Source organism: Echiichthys vipera (assembly GCF_963691815.1).
Source record: "Echiichthys vipera genome assembly, chromosome: X".
Lineage (NCBI taxonomy): Eukaryota > Metazoa > Chordata > Actinopteri > Perciformes > Trachinidae > Echiichthys > Echiichthys vipera.
The window spans coordinates 44,447,688-44,470,689 of NC_139825.1; the positions used below are offsets into that span (position 1 = coordinate 44,447,688).

General features: G+C 42.1%; 1 protein-coding gene across 3 annotated transcripts in view; it reads left to right on the forward strand.

Annotated features, from left to right (window-relative positions):
• mtss1 (MTSS I-BAR domain containing 1) overlaps positions 1-23,002 on the forward strand; it is a 73,964-nt gene that overhangs the window by 6,152 nt on the left and 44,810 nt on the right. For all 3 annotated transcript variants that reach the window (XM_083939275.1, XM_083939276.1, XM_083939277.1), the window contains exons 2-3: positions 16,340-16,401; positions 20,200-20,273. In XM_083939275.1, coding sequence (XP_083795401.1) covers positions 16,340-16,401; positions 20,200-20,273 — 136 coding nt within the window. The remainder of the gene's footprint in view (positions 1-16,339; positions 16,402-20,199; positions 20,274-23,002) is intronic.

The following is a 23,002-nucleotide window of genomic DNA, read 5'->3' on the forward strand; positions in this document are numbered from 1 at the left end:
GGAGGACATAAAAGACAGAAAAAAGAACACGAGAGAGGATGATGGGAAGAAATAATGTTGGAAAAGAAAGAAGGAATGAGGGGGACTAAAGTTGACAGTTTCCGGCTGTTAAGATGTGGCGTGACACCCAGGCCCCCACCACAGCGACTTCCTGGTTGATCCAATCCGGACGTGCCAAAAACTGCAGTTCTCCGAGTGTCCAGTAGGAGTAGTTTGCACAATAGAGCAGTTTCTCATTGACCCCCATGTTAAACAGGCCGATTTTCACAGCATCATTAAACCTAATTAGGACTTGTTTACAAAAAAACATTCTTGTCTGTATGTTTAAGTCATATCTCCATGACAACACTTGGTGAATATTTTTGTAACAGGCTAGTTTTTACTTTATTGGAGGTCACCTCGGAGGCTAGTTGTCAGGATTAGCACGCTAACTCCGTCGTCTTGACCTGGACTGCAGTCATTCGTGTGGTGGTGTTACTTTAAGTGACAACAAGGTTTGCTCTTCGATCGACTGAACAAAAAGATGGTTTAGGAAAACACTGTATTAACGTTAACTTTGTTATGCTAATTAAATAGCCGCACGTGCACCATGACTTGCAGTACAACCTGCTATCTGTGACACAGACACTAAATGCTAATCTGGAGCAGCGGGAGGATTCGGGTCGTGATGGTCGTTGTTTTACAGGCTCTGAGCGTGGTACTGTGTTGAATATCAGTTTAAATCATAGCTCATAAACGCTGCATGCACTTGACTCACAAAGCCGGTGTAATCTCTGCTAGAGAACCGGGACTCCCACTCCCGTTTATTTAGTAACGTGGTCTGTTAGCCTAGCTCCCGGGCGGTGGAGCTAATGTGAGCTAATGTGGCTAATACTCTAAACGTTGGCCAGACAGACGTATCTCCCTCCCCCCATCAGTGCCCTTTTTTGGTAAGAGGAAATGAGGAGTCACAGTCTGACAAGACTTGCTCCCAGTTGCGAATATGATTGGATCAAGTTGAGAGAACGGGCCATTTTTTATACCGTCTATTGTAACACCCGGCTTTCAAATAAGATTTCAGGGTCCAAGTTGTTCCGAGCCTCGTGTTTCTACAACGCCACAGTGCTGTGTTCCCTGTTGTTTTAAAGAATAACGTATTTGTCATCTAGGGCTGAAATAGTTACTACAGAACTCGCTTTACTCGCTTACAAAGATTTATCAAGGCAAAATGTCTGCTTCGATGGATCATTGTTCCCCACGGACCGTTTTTGCAGATGCACAACACTACATCCAGAAAAGGCAGAGAATCATTTCACACTTAAAAATGACGCCAAAAAGGTGCAATGTGTCCACTGCAAACTGGAACTGTTATACCACAACAGCGCAGCATTGTTTAAGGAGGGCGGTTGCCGTAGTGATACGTAACATTAGCTGTCCCCGTGAATGCCTGCTTAGTTTTTCATGAATGTTCAACATCACGTCACCTACCTGATCAATCTTTATAGTTTTGTTTGAGAAGATGTCGTCTTTTGTACGTTGCTTGTCGTTACGGTAAACAGGAATCAGTCACCAGTCCCAGCCTGGTCAGATGTGTAAAGGGGCTGATGAAGCCTCTTGGATGAGAGGTGAAACGTCTTCCTAGACAAATAACCAAGTCCAGTTGCTTTTGACTGAAATTGCTTTGGGGATAAGTATTTGTGTGCATGCATGTAAACTCATTTCATCGACAGTGCAGGAGAATATTTATGAGGTGGTTCAGGATCATCTAGTAAGGATGCCCCCTGGGCGCCTCCCTAGGGAGGTGTTCCAGGCTCGTCCAGCTGGGAGAAGGCCTCGGGGAAGACCCAGGACTAGGTGGAGAGATTAGGGGCGCGCTCACACTATCCTCCCGGACCGAGACCCGGACTTTAGGGTACTTGCCCCCCCTCCCTCTCCCCCCCACGCCCCAGCCCCGTTTGTACTCACACTACCAGGGCCTCGGCCAATGCTTCTTGCTGTCCATACGCCATCACGCCGTAACACGTCACACGCATTGATCGCGTGTGTGGCTTTGTTTACAAATCTTTCCATAGACCTCGGAGTTTTTGTGCGTCTTGTCGACTGTTTTTGAATATTTTCATCCGACCAAATCTGCAGTAAACACTCCACCTCCGCATCACACCAACGTGAACCTTTCACCGCCATTGTTGTTGTTGTTAAATGTCCGCGCATGGTCCGTCCTTCTATTTACATGTCCGAACAGGCGGACATAAGGCTACTGCCGTAGGGCTCGTGCTCGTGCGCGTACACGTGCGCACGCTCGTGCTCGTACGTGTGCAAACGGCTCCGCTAAAGCCCACCTCTTTCAAGCGGGCCGTGGCGGCCCAGCTGGCCCCAGTTGAGCGCGGAGCGGGTGCGCTCACACTACTTAAAGGTACTAGACTTTAGCTGAAAAACCGGTTTTGGCCGCGGCCAAAAGGATAGTGTGAGCACGCTCTAGATCTCCACACTGGCCTGGGACACCTCAGGATCCCCCAGTTAGAGCTGGTTAATGTGGCCCGGGGGGAAAGGGAAGTTTGGGGTCCCCTGCTAAAGCTGCTGCCCCCACGACCCGACCCCGGATAAGAGGCTGAAGATGAGATGAGATGAATAAGGGAATTGCTATATAAACTTAAAGGGTAACTCTGCGCTGTTGACTAAAGCCTAATTTCTGTGGCAGGAATAAAAATAAGCTTGTTCTCAAAAACACAACTACTAACTTAGGCAGAAGAGTCAGATCGATAAACGGAATCAATATCGGCATTTTTATCAATATAATCTTATCAATTTTCACCCGTAAGCGTAACAGAGGCTGCTGATATCAGGATTTGGACTCTGTGCACAAAGATCACGCTGGATGTGCCTCTCAAACTCTTTCACATCAGGCAGATCCACGCCGACGGGTTCGGTCTATAAATACAGACTGTGCAGATGCAGCCAGAGACTTGAACTGTGCACGGAAAGTTGAGAAGAAAGGTAGAGTGATAGATGAACGTGAGTCAACAGGTAAAGAGAGATGGAGGTGGTGATGATGAGGCAGTACGGATGACTGCAGTTCAATAGAGGGTGGGGATTTTTACAGCACGCACCACATTTTGCGGACTGAGGGGTTTTTTTTCAGCCGGAGGTTGAAAAAAGGATGTGGAGCTCTTAAACCAAAAGTTAAATCTTCTGAATTGAAATTGAAAGCATTCATTATTCATTTTTGGAGATTTTTGACACTTTATCTTTACATTTTATCAGTTTTAACGAAATTCATCTTGGGTAGTTTCATTAGATGCTGGAATTAAGTTTGAAGTTTTGGTCACCTGGGTTTGAAGATTTGACAGATTTGATTTTTTTTAGTGGCAGTGTTTTTTAATGCTAATCTAAAAATCGTATTAATTAGAGACACGTATGCATAACCAGTAAGAGATTGAGCAACACAACTGTGGACAAAAGAGATAAACAAATGACATGCAAAGAAACAGAACAGCCGCCATTTTACTTCCTCTACTCCACACCAATAGGAAGCCATGGCTAAAAAGACTAATGATAGGGAAGAGAGAAGGGAAATGAAATGACAGAAGCAAATGCTTTACTGCTGGTTTAAAACAGTGGGTATAAATGTAGGATATGGACATAGAACAATTAGAAAGTCCACATTCAGAAAACCTTCACTGACATCAGTTTTAATCAGATTCCTCAGAAAAGCATGTGGGAAGCTGCAAGAGAGCGACATGAATTCAACTTCAAAAAGGATGATATCACGCAGGGAACTGACTACGCAGAAACAAGCTCTCTTTCTCTCGCCTGTGTGTTGGAAGTGTTGTCTCTCCTGTTTCCCTGAAACATTTGGGACTTTTAGCAGCGCCCCAGCTCTTTTTTTTTTTAATCATTCATTGAGACGGCAACTTATTAATTAATGATGTTTTTCTGATGTGAAATAATTCATCAAAAGCAGGTGAATGCTAACTGTTGGGCGCATCCTGGTGGAGTCAGGGCGTTGGACTGCTGTAGTTCACTTACTTACACATGAGGTTTGTCGTGCCATGGGAGTTCGACTTCTTAGTGACCTCCTACTTCTGAATGCAAGTATGACTGAAACACTCGCCCGGTCACCGAACTTTACGGTGCCTCTGTGCCCTGCAGTTGTTCAAAAAAACAGGCATGTTTTTTTAATTTTAGGACAGAAAGGTGTCTCAAGTATCAGTTCTCGTGGCATCCCTACTCTCTTGATGACAAACCCCTGAAAATACCTAAAATCACAGGCTCAACAGTAACAATTATCAGGTTGCCATTCACAACCATTTTGAGAAATTGGCAACCAGTTCTTGGCCTTTGGTTGCCATCAGTGGCTTCAACTTTTTAACATGTAAAAATAAGGACAGCAGAACACGCAGGGCACCAGACTTACCTTTTTCACTAGGAGCACTGTGGCCCCCAACTGAAAATCTTAGGGGCACAACCAGGAATTTTAGGAGCACACACGGTAAATTGATAATAGATGCAGAAATTACAATGTGCTGTTTCAAATTCAGTGTCACATTTTTATTGTGCACTTTTGAAGATGTGCATATATCACTGTCATGACAGTACAATATTAAAACATATACCATATATTCAGAATAAGGGGTGTTTCCATTTTATGAAGACTCACACCCGAGTTTTCTCCGACTGTTTATGTGTTTTAAACATATGAACCGTGTCTACACTGACTGATCAGATCAGTCTGTGTCACCTGCTGCCTCACTCCCTGCACTTGGCGGAGAAATAAAGTCAATGAAACAGTTAAAAACTATTTTGATTAAGTATATTTCTCGGCTCGGCAGAGACCGTCTGTCAGCAACTCGTCACATACGAAGGATTCGGGTCCGTCAGGTCCCTACACTGTGATTATAACTTGTAGCCTGATGTTATTGAAAGCTGCGGGTCCTCACGTGTTACGTGTTTGTGTTACGTGTTTGTGTTACGGTGCTGACGGCACCACCTTCTTACACTGCTGACATATTGTTCCTGTCTTAGAAGAAGAAGAAGAATTCCTTTTTATTTATCCAGCTAGGAAAATTCAATTTTTTCACTCTGTTATTATTATTATTATTATTATTATACAGGTTACACACACACACACACACACACACACACACACACACACACACACACACACACACACACACACACACACACACACACAGGCCTGAAATACATACATGCAATCAATGGAGAGATGTTAGAGCGAGGGGGCTGCCAATGGCTCAGTGCCCCGAGCAGTTGGGTGTTCAGTGCCTTGCTCAACAGCACCTCGGCAGTGCCCAGGAGATGAACTGGCACCTCTCCAGCCACCAGTCCACGCTCCATTCATTGTCCACACAGGGACTCGAACCGGTGACCCTCCAGTTGCAAGCCGAGTCCCCTATGGTGTTCAGTTGCTCACTCAAATTTTGGTCGCAAAAAGGGACCATTTGGTTGCAGTCTGGCGCCCTGACATGCACCTCAAATAAATATATTTTTAATATCTGTTGCATGAGTGATATTTAAACATTGGCCACATTCACACAGCCTCCGGCATCTCCGGTGATTTGCTGACGGGTTGTGAGGTGGTGGGAGTGTCGTACCCTAACCCTCTAATGTAGCATAAGTACGCTTTATATTTCACAATTATTGTTTTTTCGTCTGATAAAGAGAAAGAAAACAGAAGAGGACCGAGCTTTATGCTGGAGCTTGTTGCAGGAAACAACCAGCTGTTAGAAAAGCTCCTGGGTTAGCACTGCAGTCTGGTTCGGTTTGAAGAATTTACCGGCTGTGCTGTACGTCTGTCAGTCTGCTGCGACGATCTAGGGACGGTCAGTGTTATGCAAAACTAACGTCCAGCCAACCTGTAACCATGAGATGGCCACTGCTGTAGAGAGGAAGAAGGAGAATGTCAGAAAGAAGTATAGAAATGAATGATTGAGCTTTAAATCCTTCATTTCTTAACTCCTCAGCCGTGATGCGTGCTGCATGACTTCAGCTTTCACCACAAGATTTTAGTCTGGAAGTAAATCGATTGAGCCGGGCAGCTGGGAGGGCTAAGAGGTGACCTTCTGCTTCTCAAATATCCAATCCAACGATCACTCTGATTCCAGCTTCTTACATGTAAATATTATCTGGTTTCCCTCCTTCTTTGACAGTAAACTGAATATATTTGAGTTATTGACAGAACAAGTCATTTGAGGGGTTTTAGGAACCAGTAATAAAAGTTTTTCACCATTTCTGACTTTTTAAAGACCAAACAACGAAGCGATTAATCGAGAGAATGATCGGCAGATTAATCTATCCGACTGTTAAGTCTGACGTGACGCCCTTTCAAAATAAGACTTCCAGATCCAAACGCTCCGTTGAAACAAAACAGACAACAACGGCCTAACGTGAACAATTACGATCACCTCTTCCGACAGTTAAACTCCTTTTTCATCCATAAGAAAGAGGTAAAATGACAATTACGTTGCTTTTTTAAAAACTCAGATCTGTTCAAACAAGGGGGAACACGGCACTGCGTTGTGGAAGAAATACAGGGCTTCGACCTGCTTGGACCCGGAAATCATATTTTGAAAGGGCGTTACGTCACGACTTAACAGCCGAATAATGAAAATAATCGTTAGTTGCAGCCCTAAAGAGAATAGAGCGGTCCATAGCACAATCCCTGCACCTACAGCCAATGGGAGTGATCTGCCGGATGTTGGTATTAAGGAATAAAAGATTATGAGTTACGCAAGAACGATAACAGGAATAGAAAGTCCATGTTTGTTTCACTTAATAAAAACCTCATTGTTTCACAGATAAAGGAGTGAACAGTCCACTGTGTTGAGCACATAAAGACTTCACTGAACAAACCATTAACCTGATGTTGAAATACCCTACCTTTCCACTTTCTCCTCTCTCTCTCTCTCGCTCTCTCTCGCTCTCTCTTTCTCTCTCTCTCTCTCTCTCCCTCCCCTGTTTTGTCTTACTCTCTTTGAGTCAACCAGTGCTGCTCAAACACAGCGTTAAACAAACCATCCACCTGCTGTTTGAACAGTCTCAACCTCTCTCTCTCTCTCTCTCTCTCTCTCTCTCTCTCTCTCTCTCTCTCTCTCTCTCTCTCTCTCTCTCTCTCTCTCTCCAGCATAGCTGCTTTAACCCTAAACACTGTTTATTTCACCAACAATTATTAAAAATCCAGAAAATGATAGTAATCAAAGTTGTTACTCAAGTTTTTATGTCAGGTATTCAATCTGTAAAGAGGCTCAGTGGAGAGTGGGTCGTCCTCCATTTGAGAGAATGGCGGTTCGATCCCCAGCTCCCCTGGTCCACATGTCGAAGGGTCCTTGGGCAAGACCTCGAACCCTGAATTGCTCCCCGTGCTGTGCATGGGTGTGTGAATGTGGTGTGAATGGTTAGATTAGATGGTCTGTAGATGTCCACTGTCATCAGTGTGAATGTCTGTGTGAACGGGTGAATGTGACAAACACTGTGAAAGCACCTTGAGTAGTCAGAAGACTAGAAAGGCGCTTTATAAGTACAAGTCCATTTACCATTTACAAGTCCATTTATATTATTTGTAGGTACTATTTTGTGTTACTTACTCTAATATTTAGAATGAAAGTATTTTCCATTATCAAAGACTGTAGCATGTGTTAAATACAGGGTAAGATTGACCTCAGGAAAAACAAACAATTTCACACATTTCTAAATATTTAATTGTATAATAGATAATAATAATAATAATAATGATTAAATCATTAAAATGATCAAACACCGATGCGACAAGTATGTTTACAGGACAATGAACAAAATATAATCATGCCAATTTTAGGTTTTCCCAGTTGTCCCTATAAAATTAGGAAAAGTCATAAATATAAAGCAAAAAATATATATATATATATGTCAACCACGTATTTAGAGTATTAAACACAAAATGAGGTCAAATTGACCCCAAGGATAACAGGAGGGTTAATATGGTGACTGTTAGTCTGAAACGTAATTACCAGTGCAGTCGACAATTGTATTTTGGGCTACTTAGTCTGTATATACTGAGCCTTTTGCAGACATTAAACTATAAGTTTGTGGTCTGCTTCGGTAGGTACCAATGAGCTTGGGTTTGAGAGCCACAAACAGAGCAGAGAAGTCATAAAGTATTGGGGACGTTCATGGGATTTATAGAAGAATAAGACAAAAAGAACAATAAACCCCAGCCTGATACAGACATAGATAGGGAATACAAAGCACACAGAAAGACAGGTGACTGATGAAATACAACGTAATCGTCTGAAATAAACTGATCCGACAAATGGCCCAGAATATAATGTTGACAACGATGACATTAAATGGAGGTTTTCAGAAAACCCTCATGTTTTGGGAGGTTGCTTTGAAACAATGCTGAGATTTTAGAGGATGTTTTTCCAGGCGGACTGAAACAAAAGTGATACTAATGACAATCCTCTGAAGTGTGTAACTGTCAGGCTTCACTCTCAAACTGGTTTCAGAGGAATTTGCACCATAACATTGTTTTGACAGAGGTCTTCTCCTCTCTGTGACACTCAGTGATTCATGATAAGAGTGATTATCAATATTCCCATAAATCACAGACCAGCATTTTCCCCCTTGCTGCTACTAGTTAGTCAGACAAAATGGTTGAATTTCGTCTGGACGAATACAGGGCTAGCTTCTCAGTCAACACTGGATACAGTTTTAGTTCTGTAAGCTGCATTAAAAACTAATAGCCTCAGAGTTTGCGATGGCTTATGCAAGGGCACAGTGAAATAGATTTGTTTTGCCCCACATGCAAACACTTTAACAGTGTGGTCTTGTTATCTGTTCGGCTGCCACACAGTGAAAGTGGCAGGTGAGTTATGTAGGAATTAGCTTCAGGGAAGGCCTCTGCAGATTTACACAGAGACGCTGTAAGAGGTGACTGAAGGTTGCAGAAGCTGATTGGATAATCCATCGTCTTGTCTGGAGGCAGGTTCGAACTGACAGACTGGAGTTGACTGGAATATGCTGGACCCAAATCACACAAGTAAATGTTACAGAACAACATGTTTGACTACAAACAAAGGCTGTAACTAACCACTGTTTGCATTATCAGTTCGTTGTTTAATCTATAAAATGTCAAAGATAGTGAAAAATGTTCTCAAAGTCCAAGGAGATGTCTTTAAATGTGTTAAACCCTATAGATATTAGTATAATATGATATAAAAACAGAAAAACACAGGAAATTACCATTTTTGAGAGGCTGAAAACGGCATTTCTAGCATGAACATTTACTTTAACAACTAATTGTTGCAGCTCAAACAGGAGATACGTCTCCCACCCTTAAAGCGGTCGTTTCTTGAGGTTTAACTCTTAAACCAGTTTGATGGAATCAGTGTGTTGAACCTGTTTCCACTAAAAATACTTTCAGCTCTTCTCTCTCAGTAACACCCATTACATTATCTGGAAGTCATCATAACACACACATACAGTACATATATACACACACACACACACACACCTGTATGCTTAGCTGCACATACAAAGGTAAGATTGAAACCTGCAGTGTACACACACATTAACACACCAAACATCATGAAGACTGTCTTTAAAACTGAAGCACATGCAGAGAATCAAAACATATCAATACCGAGTTATTCCCCCTTTTGTGACAGGGAAACAAAGAAATCTTCATTTTAAAAACAGCTGATTTAAAGTCCTCATCCATCTGTGAAGGAGCACAAATTCAATCATCCAAACTTATTAAACTTCCATTAATATTTAATTCTTTCAAATGAAAAATAGCTGCTTTAAAAGACCTTTTTAGCTGCTATACAAGTAACATTACTGACTCAACGACAGTCATCTTTCAGCAGTGACTTAGGGCGCACTCACACTGTCCATCCGTACCGTGCCCCGTGCTTTAGGGTACTTGCCCCCCCTCCACCCGAGGGCCAAGCCCGTTTGCACCCACACTGCCTGGGCCTCGCGCGAATGCTTCTTGCCGCATCACACCAACGTGAACCTTTCGCCGCCATTGTTTTAAATGTCCGCACATGGTCCGTCCTTCTTTCTCTATGTCCGAACAGGCACACATAAAATACACGTGCGCACGCTCATGCTCATACATGCTTGACAAAGCCCACCTCTCCCAAATGGGCTGTGGCCGGTAAGCGTACCGCTCCTAGGCACGGTACGGTTGCACTCACACTGGTCAAACGAACTAGGCTTTACCCGTAAAACCTGTTTGGGCACGTTACGGATGGACAGTGTGAGTGCACCCATAGGCTACGTTCACACTGCAGCTCCAAGTGACCTGAATCAGATTTTTTTCCGCTCACATAACATCGCTAAACATTAAACATAAAGTGAAGTATGGGAACACTTTGATTTCCACAAATTACCATGAAAAGCAGAGCTACACCTGACTTGAAGGGTCTTATCGTAACTGATGTTTCCGATTGCATTTCGAGAGAAATAGAATATGAATTTTCTTTCTCCTCTTCCTCCTTCGTGATATCACCCGCTCACAAATTTTGCCGGCTGCCGCCACACACTGTTTTTAGCACTAAGCCATAAAGTCCAACAATACCGTTTACTGTTGCCATGTTTGCTTCCGTACACAGCGTTGTGGTGTGATGTCATCAATGATCAGCAGCACATACAGTTACTTCAGGAGCGTGAGCTTTTTACACAGAGATCTGTAGACGGGCCACATTTAAAGACTTAATGTGAACAGACAAACAAAAAATCATCAGTGTGAACGTAGACATAGACTCCCAGACGGCTTATGCATAAACATCAGCCACTGTCACAGGTGAATGCCACCTTATTTGAAGAGGGGAATATTGACCCATACCTTTCATCTGTTGTTAAATCGCTGCGTCCCTTATTTTCAGCAGTTTTCAGTGTGTGTTACTGTGGAAATTAACCTTGAAAACGCACCTGTTATAGTTCATGATGACACTGTTAGGGCACCGTTACTTTTTACTCAACTGACTCATTAAAACAATTGAATTTTCACCTCAGTGACTGTCTGACTAGTTGACAGGGTGACTAAATAAGGTCTTTCTTGAGTCAGTCGAGTCAGCAGGACATTATTCTCACTTTCCCGCCGAGTCCCTCCTCAGCGCTCTTTTCTGTCGGTCAGTAGAGCAAGTCAGGATTATCATGGAGGGATTACCCGCTGATGGCAGGTGAACACACACACACACACACACACACACACACACACACACACACACACACACACACACACACACACACACACACTAGAGACTAAAGTAACTGTATACCTGGTCATGCTGTCTGGTTGACTAAGCAGATAGGATAACAGCTCCGTATATATTCTCTACATGGAGAGCTCAGGCTGAGTGAATAGTTTACTGTGTCAGTGCCAGTGAAGCATGTAGGCTGCTTCCACTTATCTTAAAACAGCAGGTGCCAAAGCTGGTTGGGTTTATGAAATATCTGAAATAAAGACACGTGCATGTTACTGCCAGATTCACTGTGTGCTTGCTGAGTTTTGCAAAGTGATAATACAGTTTGTTCTGCATGGTTTGGAAGTGAAGCCTATATTAAATCGTACATACATCTACAGGATCATGGATACATAAGGATTTTATTTGATTTATTTAAATGTGAAACGTAAAATCCCACAAGGTTGCTCTTCTGCCTCACATTGCCCTCTGGTAAAATGTTTATTTTTAATTTTTTTAACCACATTGTACTTGATTTTTACACAGTTCTATGAAGCTTTTAACCTGTTGGTGGGTAGCTGCGTGTAGAGGAAAAAAAAGAAATAGACATGCTGGAAAAGTAGAGTTTAGCAGCTTCAGTGCAGCCGTGTCACACCGCGTACACACCCCGCGTATGATGGCTGTTAAGAGACAACTGTAAATCCTGATTTGGGGACAGCTCTACTTTTGACCGGCAGTTAAATGAAACCGAATCAAAGACCTGCTAACATCTCATTTATCATGTTATTTTCTTCTTCTTCTTCTGAGAGTAGACGGCTGTTTTGTCAGCAGCTGTCTCAGGGAACCCTATGGACACAGTTTGTTACCCTTGTGGGCCCCCAGGACCCTAATTTAGCCACAACTGCTCAAAAGCTCTCAGTATCAAGCTGCAGTGGACCCTAATAATCTCTCTCTGTCTGTCTGTGGTACTTTCAGCTCTGCTTGCTGGGATATTTTGTCTGCGACTGACTGTGACATTCCTGCCAGTCACAATAAATCCTGGCAGAATTTAAGGTTTAGGCGAGAAGTGGCGGTGGAAAACAAGTAGGGCCCTCTAAAGTGCTGCGCGGACTAAAATACAAATCATTTTGTATTGTACGTTCTGTTTGTAGCTCGACACTCTTGTTCCGAGTGACCTTCAGTATTGTTTTCTTAGATAAACAAACTTACAAGAAGGAACAAGAGTCAGAGCTACAGTGCTGTGGTATTCCTGTGAACAGTAGTAGTGTAATAGTTTAGTTTAAGGTTATTTATTTTTTAAAATGTCAGCATTAAGTGGTGACTTATTGCCCTTTATAGGTCCAGTAACAGTATGAGTGGTGACACAGAGACACTAATGTTCTTCACATGCTTAAATGTAAACCTAATAGCTTGAAGTTCCTGTAGAGAGTGGTTCTGGGGGAACACGCGTAGACCATTACACCTTGCGAACATATCAGGACAAAAATGTACAGAAATGTGATTAAATGTGGCGGAGCTGCAAGGAACAAGAGATCTGATTCCATACAAGTTCAGGCCGATTTATACATGTGACAATTTTACACGCATGGGTTTTCTGAAAGATTAATATGTTGGGGCAAAAAAACCTTTGCATGAGACGGGGTTTTGGAAAGATTACAAAATATTATGAATGCTTTCAATTCAAAACATTATAACATCTAGAAATTCACCTTCGTTCTCATAGCAGCAGTTCAAAAACCACACATTATTTTACAGCTAACAACAAATGCCTTCTAAGTTCAGCTTACCCTAAATGTGCTTCTTCTTAAATTTCACTTGTGAGCTTATGCCCCCCCCCCAAATCCCTGTGTAAATTTTGTTCCAGCCACAATCTATGTTTTCCCAGTAGGGATCAATAAAGCATTTGGAGTAAAATCCATTTCTATTCATTTCCTTCCTTTTCCATTTATCCCAGGTTCACTTTTAGTTGTTTGCCAGAGGCATTCAGCCGGTCACCTGCAGTATTTCATCACGCAGTGCTAAATCCCCTGCAGCTAGTAAACCTGTCAGCCCCATGCCGTGTGCATGCCTGGCTAGTGGTGAAGCGGGGGCCAGCTAACAGCTTTAGCGGTGTTGAGCTAAGAGGCTAATGGCGTGGTGTTAGGGGTTAAATCGGTATTATCCTCTCTATAGTGGACCAGAGGAGACAGAGGACAGGCAGGGTGAGTGGGTTCAGGAGAGAGAAAGTGGGATTCAGCCCTCCGTTCCAAAAGGGCTTCCCTGCATTTTAATTGAATAACCAGAAGAACGCCGCACCAGCAGCTGTTGGTCACAGATGTAACCCAAGGTCAGAGCCTGCAGCACCGACCAGCCTTAGATTACATAATCACTCAGCTGCTGCTACAAAATGCAGACATACAAACCGTTTTTCTCTTAAAGGAAGTGTTAAACACCACGGAGATAGTTTAATCTCTACAGAAGAAATAAATCCATGATTTTTCCTTTTTATGTAGAGCTCTTGAACACCTTTCAGTGACGTTGTGCTGTAGGGCTGGACGATATGGCCAAAATCTTCTATCACGATGAAGGTCATTTCATAGAACAATAACGATATACCGTGTATCACAATATAGTGCGTTCTCTGGTAGTTCAGTAAATAAATATTCTATATGAAATAACCACATGGTAGAGCCTATTTCTGTAAACTCCTTTAAATATAATATAAACAACTTTAAATATATGTAAATACAGTATGTATATGTTTGTTATTATCAATTTAGATGATGTAATTGTGTTTCATCATATCATATATCAACTTATCGCCCTTTGTGCTGCATTGGTGATATCAGAAAAGTGGTTTCTGTACTAATTTACACAACAGTGCAGACATTGATTCATTGAATCAGCAACTATTTTGATAATCAGTTAATCATTTATGTCCTTTTACAAGAAAAACATGAATATTAGGTAGTTTCAGGTGCTTAATTGTGATGATTTGCACCTTTTAAAAGAAGATTTGAGAGAAAACTAAACATTGAAATGAGCCAGTTTCAATGACAATCAGTCAGAGCTGCATGACACCGGTTTTTGCTGGTACTCTGCTCTGATGGTCGTCCAGCCTCTGTCCCCGTGTGAAACCCGGAGAAGCCAAAAATAACATGAGTCAGTCAGCTGTCGATTGGTTTTACACTGTTCAGCGGGGCAGCTGTTGTTCACAGCAACTCAAAATGAAAACTGTGAAAGGAATCTGACATTCAGTAACATTAAAGTACTCAAAGGTCAAAGAAAGAGCTGCAACTGTTGGTCCATCAATCGATTAGTCCGCAGAAAACTAGTTGACAACAACGTTCCTGAACTGATTTCTTAGCACCACCTGAACAGAGCGCTGCAGGGATGACATATTTATTACGGCTGACTCTGAAGTTATCGCCCCAGTCCCCTTAAATAAAAGTCAATAGGATCTTTCCATTTGATTTTGGATTATTACAGAAAAAAAGCTCTGTAGCAAACAAAAGGTCATGATATTTACATACAAACAGGTACTGCACAACCTGCCAGCTTCCAACTGATTTCACTTCACTGTCCTCTCATTTAGCCACTTGTTAGCAACCGCCTTTCTAAAGACACTAAGGGCGCACTCACACTGTCCTTCCGCACCGCGCCCGGGCTTTAGGGTACTTGACCCCCTCCCTCTCCCCCCGCGCCCCAGGCCCGTTTGTACTCACACTACCTGGGCCTCGCGCAAATGCTACTTGCTGCCTTTACGTCATCACGCCGTAACACGTCACACGCATTGATGACGTCATGGCGATGCGTGGCTTTGTTTACAAATCTTTCCATAGACCTCAGAGTTTTTGTGCGTCTTGTCGACTGTTTTTGAATCTTTTCATCGACCAAATCTGCAGTAAACACTCCACCTCCGCATCACACCAACGTGAACCTTTCACCGCCATTGTTGTTGTTAAATGTCCGCGCATGGTCCGTCCTCCTATTTTCTATGTCCCAACAGGCGCACATAAATGACGTCAGAACCGTCGTAGGCCTCGTGTTCGTGCCTGTACACGTGCGCACGCTCGTGCTCGTACATGTGCAAACCCACTCTACAAAAGCCCACCTCTCTCAGACGGGCCGTGGACGGCCAGCTGGCCGCAGTTATGCGCGGAGCGGTTGCACTCACACTGGTCAAACGCACTAGGCTTGACCCGAAAAACCTGTTCTGGCCCGGTGCGGAAGGACAGTGTGAGTGCGCCCTAACAAGCTTCAAAATTCACGAGTCGGGTATTTATTGACATATTTTATGTTGTAGAACAAAATGTTAAACTCTCTTAAGCCTTTTTTAACCACACTCTATTAACAACACTAATTATATTGAATACAATGTCTATTTGTCTCAATCCCCATTCCCTTTTCAGCGATATTCTTCATTATTTCTTTTTAGCTGTCTCTTTTCTTTTTACATGCTCTCTTTGTCCTTCCTGTCCTTTCCTGTCTTTGTGTCCTGATGTTTTCTGTCTTTTTCTTTTTTGATTGCTTTCCATACATGCAATTCATACTCCAGATGCTCGTATTGCCATTCTGCTTTTCATTTACTTTCAGTCCAGTCCATTAATCCTCCCTGACTTAAATGTTGGCATATTTGTATTGCTGCCAAGTGCATACATGCCACCTCTAATGATAGTTACAGTAATAATAATAATCATTTTTACTGTCATATTATAATGTCCCATTATAAGTGTTTATGTTGACTGTTGAGAGAAGGTTTCCGTTGCCACCGTACTCTACGGGGGAATTGTTGGGTCTCTGTAAATCATAAATAAGTCACAGAGTGTGGTCTTTACCTACTCTGTAAAGTGTCCTGAGATAACTTTTGTTATGATTTGGCACTATAAATAAAATTGAAATTGTCCTCAAGTTTAACAAGCAATGAAAAAGAAATAGCTCTTTCTATTGTTTCCCTGTCAGTTTCGTGATCATTGTTTCCACACACTCCGGTCCTGTGCAGATAAATACGGGTTTAAGACTAATACTCTAATAATAGCTCTATCTCCCTCATTAAAGGCCATAAGCTCTTTGAGATTATTGGTATGAAATACACATTGTTGAAGCTTTGTGTTTAACGTCTCAGTGAATCCTGTTGTTGTCAGACTTGTGTGATGTTTAATGTTGTTGATTGATGTTCTTTGTGTTTGCTGCAGGCCAGTTATCCAACATGGGAGGACTTTGTAACCAAAGGAGCCAAGCTACAATCACAGCTCAGGTAAAACACACATGCATGCAAACTAGAGACTAACACGGGAGTGGATTTTCACTTTAGCTGACGCTTTTGTCCCAGGCAACTTAGTATTAAACAATGAGGATACAACCCAACAAATGCATATTAAGGAACAAGATACAGTTTGAACAGATGACTTTTCACTCTGCAACATGCAATAACCCTCACGTGAAGTCTCTTACATGGAAGATCGACTGCATTGTTTTCATTCACTTGACCTAGATTTAAAAAAAACACGTAATCCTGCAGAACTACGCAGTACAGCAGAAAAAGTGCAGATCAGCTGAGAATCCCACCTCAGCTGAAGGGAACCTGCAAAGGAAAATTAAAAGAAAGAACTTGTGGTAGTTAAGTGAGTCAAGTAGTGGAAACACAGCTTTTACTTATTCATCAGTCAGTTTTTTCCTGATTTTAAATCTGACTTTGTTCATTTTATTCTGTATTGATTGATGGGTATGTCACTAGATATTTGTCCTGAAAAACAGAACAGTGAGAAGTTTGTCTTCGGGACCAAAACTCTGGCGTCTTCTCCTAAACATTTTAAATGACCGCAGCTCAAAGTTCTCTGTCTTGTGGCGTTATTTTGGCTCCTGGCCAGATGATGACTCATCGTTGAACTCTACAAAATGTCCCTGCTAAACATACTTTGGTCACTGGTGTACACTGTACTTTACATGAAAGCTGCATGTGTTCTGACTCTGATGCTCGCTGTCAGGGGGAAACACACACACACACACACACACACACACACACGCGCGCGCACACACGCACACACACACAGTGACCCAGTAGCTGGCTCAGTATAATAACAGTATAATGGCTGCGTCTCCCAGTCGACCAGTTTTCTTTGATAAGCATCGCTCTGCCTGCTGCAGCCGGTCGCAGTCCATTAGCCCTGCCAGTCAGCCAGCTAGAGACACACACACACACACACACACACACACACACACACACACACACACACACACACACACACACACACACACACACACACACAAACACTTGCATGCACAAATAGGACATCCACGCTGTTAAAACGGCTCTAATGCTTAATGCTACTTATCAGATCTACTGTGGATAATTTGCACACATAAAGCTTTAATACAGACTTAAACTTCACAGTTGTGTTTGTAAATATGCAAACGGAGAAATGTAAGTTTATGGTTGTATGTTGCAGTTAAAGCTGTTATATTAAGTGAACACCACCAGGATTATTATGCATGATTTTCCGGGATTAAGTCTTATACCTCTGAGCCTCAATGAACACAAGTCTTCACCAGAGAAAAATACATGTTTAATGAAGTCTAATTAGTTTCTTGTCAGAGCAACGAGAACAGGTTTCATTTACATGAGTTAACCTGTCAATCTAAAGGCTGCGGACAGAAATGCCTCTGACGCAGTAACTATATTGTATTATAAAATATATTAACATTGTGGCCAAAATCATGGACTGGAATCCTCTCTGGCTGGACAGAGCTGTCTGTCTGTCTGTCTGTCTGTCTGTCTGTCTGTCTGTCTGTCTGTCTGTCTGTCTGTCTGTCTGTCTGTCTGCCTGTCTGCCTGTGTGTGTGTGGTTATATTGTAGCAGACTGATATTGTTTAAAGATGATTTAAGTATATAGTATAATAATAGTCATCTGTAACCTAAATTTTGCTTTTCTTAAATCTTAAGACACAAATCCATAACAATTTTATGCTCCTATCACTGCCTCAAGCTCAATATTTTAAAGGCATTTAGAGACTTAATATTTAGTATCTAATAAAGTTGACTTATGAAACTGAATTATTGGGAGATTAGCACATTGCCTGATTTCCCTTGCAGGATGAGGCAGCGTGATCTTCACTCCAAAATTGTTTTGAGGTGGGAACGATTAGACATGTTGCTTGTTCCGTCTCGTGTTGGATTTAGAGACACATCCCTACTCCAGCCGACTTTAAAAGCAGCGTGCACCAGCTGAACAAAGACAACCCGGCTTCTGTCAGACTCCAGCGGGGTTTCTAGTGTCTCGATGAGGAATGTGGGACAGAGTTTTCCCGCAGCGCCACCAGCGTGTTCAGGCAGCCGGGGATCATGGGACGGCAGATCAAACATGCCTGTGCACACATGAAGCCACAGCAGTGCGTTTTAATTTGTTTCTGGTGGAGTTTTACTTTCCTCTACCTCATCGTTCTCATTGTTGTATTGTTGCTGCTGTGTGCTCACTTCAAAGGAAGCAACATTGTTTTATTGTTGTATTGTTAGTTATTTTGGTCAAATCTGGAAATTGTTGTTTATCCTTTGAGATTTCTTTTTTTGTTCATATACGTCTGCATGGGAGTCAAGACTTTGGTATTATTATGAAAGACAATTTCCACTGAAGTCAGACATACAGACTATTGACAGCAGTGTCATCTGATCTTATTAGTTAGGTTTTCCTGGGTAGTGTGTGTCTGTCTGTGTGTGTGTGTCTTTGTGTGTCTCTGTGTGTGTGTGTAGCTGCAGAAACATAGACCTGGCTGGTAATGGGACACACACACAGACAATAGGTCCATTGATGATGTGTGTGTGTCAGAAGGTCTCCAGTTGCACTCTTAACACTGGCCTTTGAGGGCGACTGGCCTCTCATGTGGCTCCATCAATCTTGCTTCCAGAATAAAAGTCCTTTTATTTTTTCCCCTTTTTTAAAACCAAGCAGAGGTTTTGTTTATGATGTGTCTTCTGCTGCAGACTGTAAATTATTTTTGCGTTTCTGTTTTTGTGCTTTTGGAGTTTCAAACTTGCATTGTAGACACATCTCCATCTTTCTTACGGGCGTAGATGTTTTCTGATATGCACTGTATAAAAACCTTTTTTACGGAACGATAAACCGGAACCGTTGTAACGCAGAAAAAGATGTTTGGGGTTATTAAGAGATGTGTCAGAGCATTTTATTGAAATGTTAAGCAATTTACTAATACAAATAAAACAGTACTAATCAGCTATTCAAGAATTCACATAGAAAATATCTATTTTCATACAAACTCAACCATTTCACTATATCAGCCACCAGATTGTTAATTTGTGAATTCCCCCTCTGAAATCGGTGGAATCCATCTCAAAAATATCCTCTCATTTGGGTCTTACACTTTCATTTAATCTCTGTAGGTCTTCATGGGAAGTTATCCAAACTATATGAAACCAACATGCATACATCGTTTTTCAAAATAAGTAACAGACTGTTCTTTCTATGACAATGTGGTGGTGGTGGCGTAGTAGGACTCATCATGTGTGGAGCGTCTCTATCTCCTGATGTAATCAGAAAAACATATTTACCCCATCTTTTTGTGTAAACAGCAGTGTTTAGCGTCCAGCTGTTGGTACTTGCAGTTCTTTTGATCAGTTTTGTTGTACTGACAGGATGCTTCACTGAACTGCCATGTTCTTTTTTTTTTTTAAAGCTTCCAAGCTACAGAAAGCCAAAAACAGAACTGCTGAAACTAATGTTGTGACTTTGAGCTAGCTAACAGGACCACAGCAGCGCAGCTACCCCCTGCTGTGAGGCTTTAGTAGAAACGCATGTCAGCACAGCCTGGCTTTGCGAGACTAAAGCATGAAAAAACCTTATTAATGACACTCATAATGTGATCCATCCAGCAAGTAGGAAGCACAAGTACACAACAGGAGCTTATAGCTTATTGTAGCATATGAAATACATCTGAAATATCTGGTGTTTTGTATAAATTCAGATGAAATCAGGAGGTCAGAGATCACATTTGTGTATTTAACAGATTCAGTTAATACATGTGTGTTTGTGTTTGATCCAGGACGACCATCGTGGTGACCGGAGCCTTTCTGGACGCTTTTCAGAAGGTGGCAGACATGGCAACCGGGACCAGAGGTAAACACACGCACACACACACACACACACACAGACACAGACACACACTGACACACGCACAGAGAAACACACACACGCACAGAGAAACGCACAGAGAAACACACGCACGCACAGAGAAACACACACACGCACAGAAACACAGGTAAGCTGTGGGCCGAATACACCAAGAGGGAAATCATTCTGAGATCAGCTTTGCAAATGTGTGTATATATAAAGTTTATATATATATACTGTGTGTGCATGTGTGTGTGTGTGTGTGATGTAGAAACCATTAAGGATTGTGCTACTGGAAGACAAAATGGGCCAGGAAAATTGCCCAGCCAATTTTAGTTACATCTGTCTTCTTTTCTTTCCTTGTTGTCTGATTTTTTTTGTGCTTTCATGCCAAGTTACTTTGGCTGCTTTTGGGATCATTTTTCTCCCTTTTTCCCCCCTCTCTCTCTGAAGTGACACAGTGAGACCTCATATGCAGCTGCCTCGTTTTACCCTGGATTAGGTTACTCACATACATACTTCATAGTGCAGGGCGCTCTTAATTCTTCAATGCTGAAGGAGTACTCTAACACTGAAGGAAATACTCCGCTGCTTGGTATCGACTCGACTCGATTTGGCGTGCGAGCCCAGAACGGCAGGGATGTGCTTTTCCACTGCTGCAGCTACCCACTCTGTGTACTCTGACCGTTTTTATTTTATTTTTAAGCATCATAAAAGTATTTCTCATCAGAGAGTGAATCTCGCCGTTGTCTGGCAAAAGTTAGCGGTGTTGACATGGAGTTCCACAGTTAGACAATAACCTTAGTTTTAGTTTTATAAAATGTAGACCACCTGAGTTCAGAAATATGTAGGATATCACTACCAACACTCCTGTACTTAGTCGCAACATCTGCTGTTGCTATTTAGAAGCCAGCAAGGTTGCGGTCTGGCTGTAAAACAGTGGATAAACACATTCAAAAACTTTTACGAATCGGCTCATTCTCGTCTCCTGCACAGACACAAGTTGAATCTCACAACACACTAAACACCACTTTAGTATCATCTCAGCTAACTTAGAACCTCAACCAAAAAAGAGCGAATCGAGCCGTACCGTACAGTGGAAAAAAACGCCAGTGTATCAATTTCTTAACTTGAGGTTCACCTGATGGCCATGACAAACCTTACACCCATATGTGAATTAGAATTAAAGCAGGCAGGCTGCTGCTGCAAAACATACATGGCAGAAACCCTGGTAGCGCGTAAACTCCAACCTAAATTAGAAATTGCGTCTCTACTAGGCTGTGTTTCAATTTACACATAGCCGGAACAACCCGGTGCTGGTTTTGTGCATGGGGGGCAATGTCATGTTGAAACAGGAAAGGGCTTTGCACTAACTGCCACAAAGTTGGAAGAAGAATCTTCTCTAAAATATAACTGAGGCTATATTTGTCGACAGGGTATGTTCATCACGTTGTATTTTTCTCTACAAAATTAATAAACTGACATTAACCCCTTTTAGGCTTACTTCAAACAGGAACAGAAAAGCTTCCCTCCTGTGGATAAATGAATCGGTATTGAGTGCAGATGTCACGATACCAAATATTCAGTAGTTGGTGCCAATACCAGTGAAATTACACAATTCTCGATGCCACAGTAAAAAATAAAAGATCTCATTTACTTAAACATGAACTTCTTTATCAGCAAATTTGCAAAATAAAAAAAACGTTTCTATAACAGACATTGCAAAAGTATTTAGTTGATAAGACCTAATGAAATGTAAAGAGGCATGCTAGCTGATTAGCCAAGGCTGCATTACTACGAGGTACAGGCCAACGTTAAACCTACAGCACGTATGCAACATAAGACGAGGCATATGTGTCCATGAGCATCCAAACATCATGTTATGTGTATTTCAGTATGATAGATAAAAAAAGAAAATGTTAACTCAACTAAAAATCACCTTGAATTAGCAGATGTACCAGCTGTCCTCATGAATGCCTCCTTCTTTAATTTTTCATTACAAAGTTAAACATAACATTACCTATCTGATCCGTCTTTATAGTTTTGTTAGCATCGTTTGTATAGTGGCTTTAGCAGATTGATGATAGCTCCACGGTCATCTGCCTCACACGTAAAATATTTCCATTTAAGATTCTTGTTGCCTTTTTTATCAACGAGGCGGGGCGAAGCGATCGCTGTAGTTCACTTCCACATGGGGTTTGTATGACTGGGACACTCTATACTGCCCCCATTCGTTCTGGAAGAATCACGGGACCAAAACATATGGTGCCTTGGTGCTTCTGGTGCCTCAAAAAATAGGCATCCCCTGTGTTTTTTTATTTTAGAACCGAAAGGTGTCATAAGTATCGGTTCTCGTCACATCCCTAGTATTGAGCCTTTCTGATGCAGACTACAGGCTGTATATAAATACATGCAGGACGTGGACAGGGACTGCCAGGGTATTCAGAGCTGCAGTGCCTGTGTTGGGGCTTTGTTAATTCAGCTGCCAGTATGATTATGTAACACAGAAGCTGGTTGGTATTTAAAGGAAATCCAGTAAAGGGGGTGTGTGTGCGTGGGAGGTGAATCATGGTCGCTCCCCTCCAAGAAATCCTCAGCAGACCTGCTCAGTCATGTCTTAGTGTTCATGTTTGTTTATCAAAAAAGAGCCAACAAACATAAATGGCGCAGACTTGGCTGTGGTGGTTGACAGTTACAAGAACATAAAACACAACCTCTAATATCAGAGTGAACAG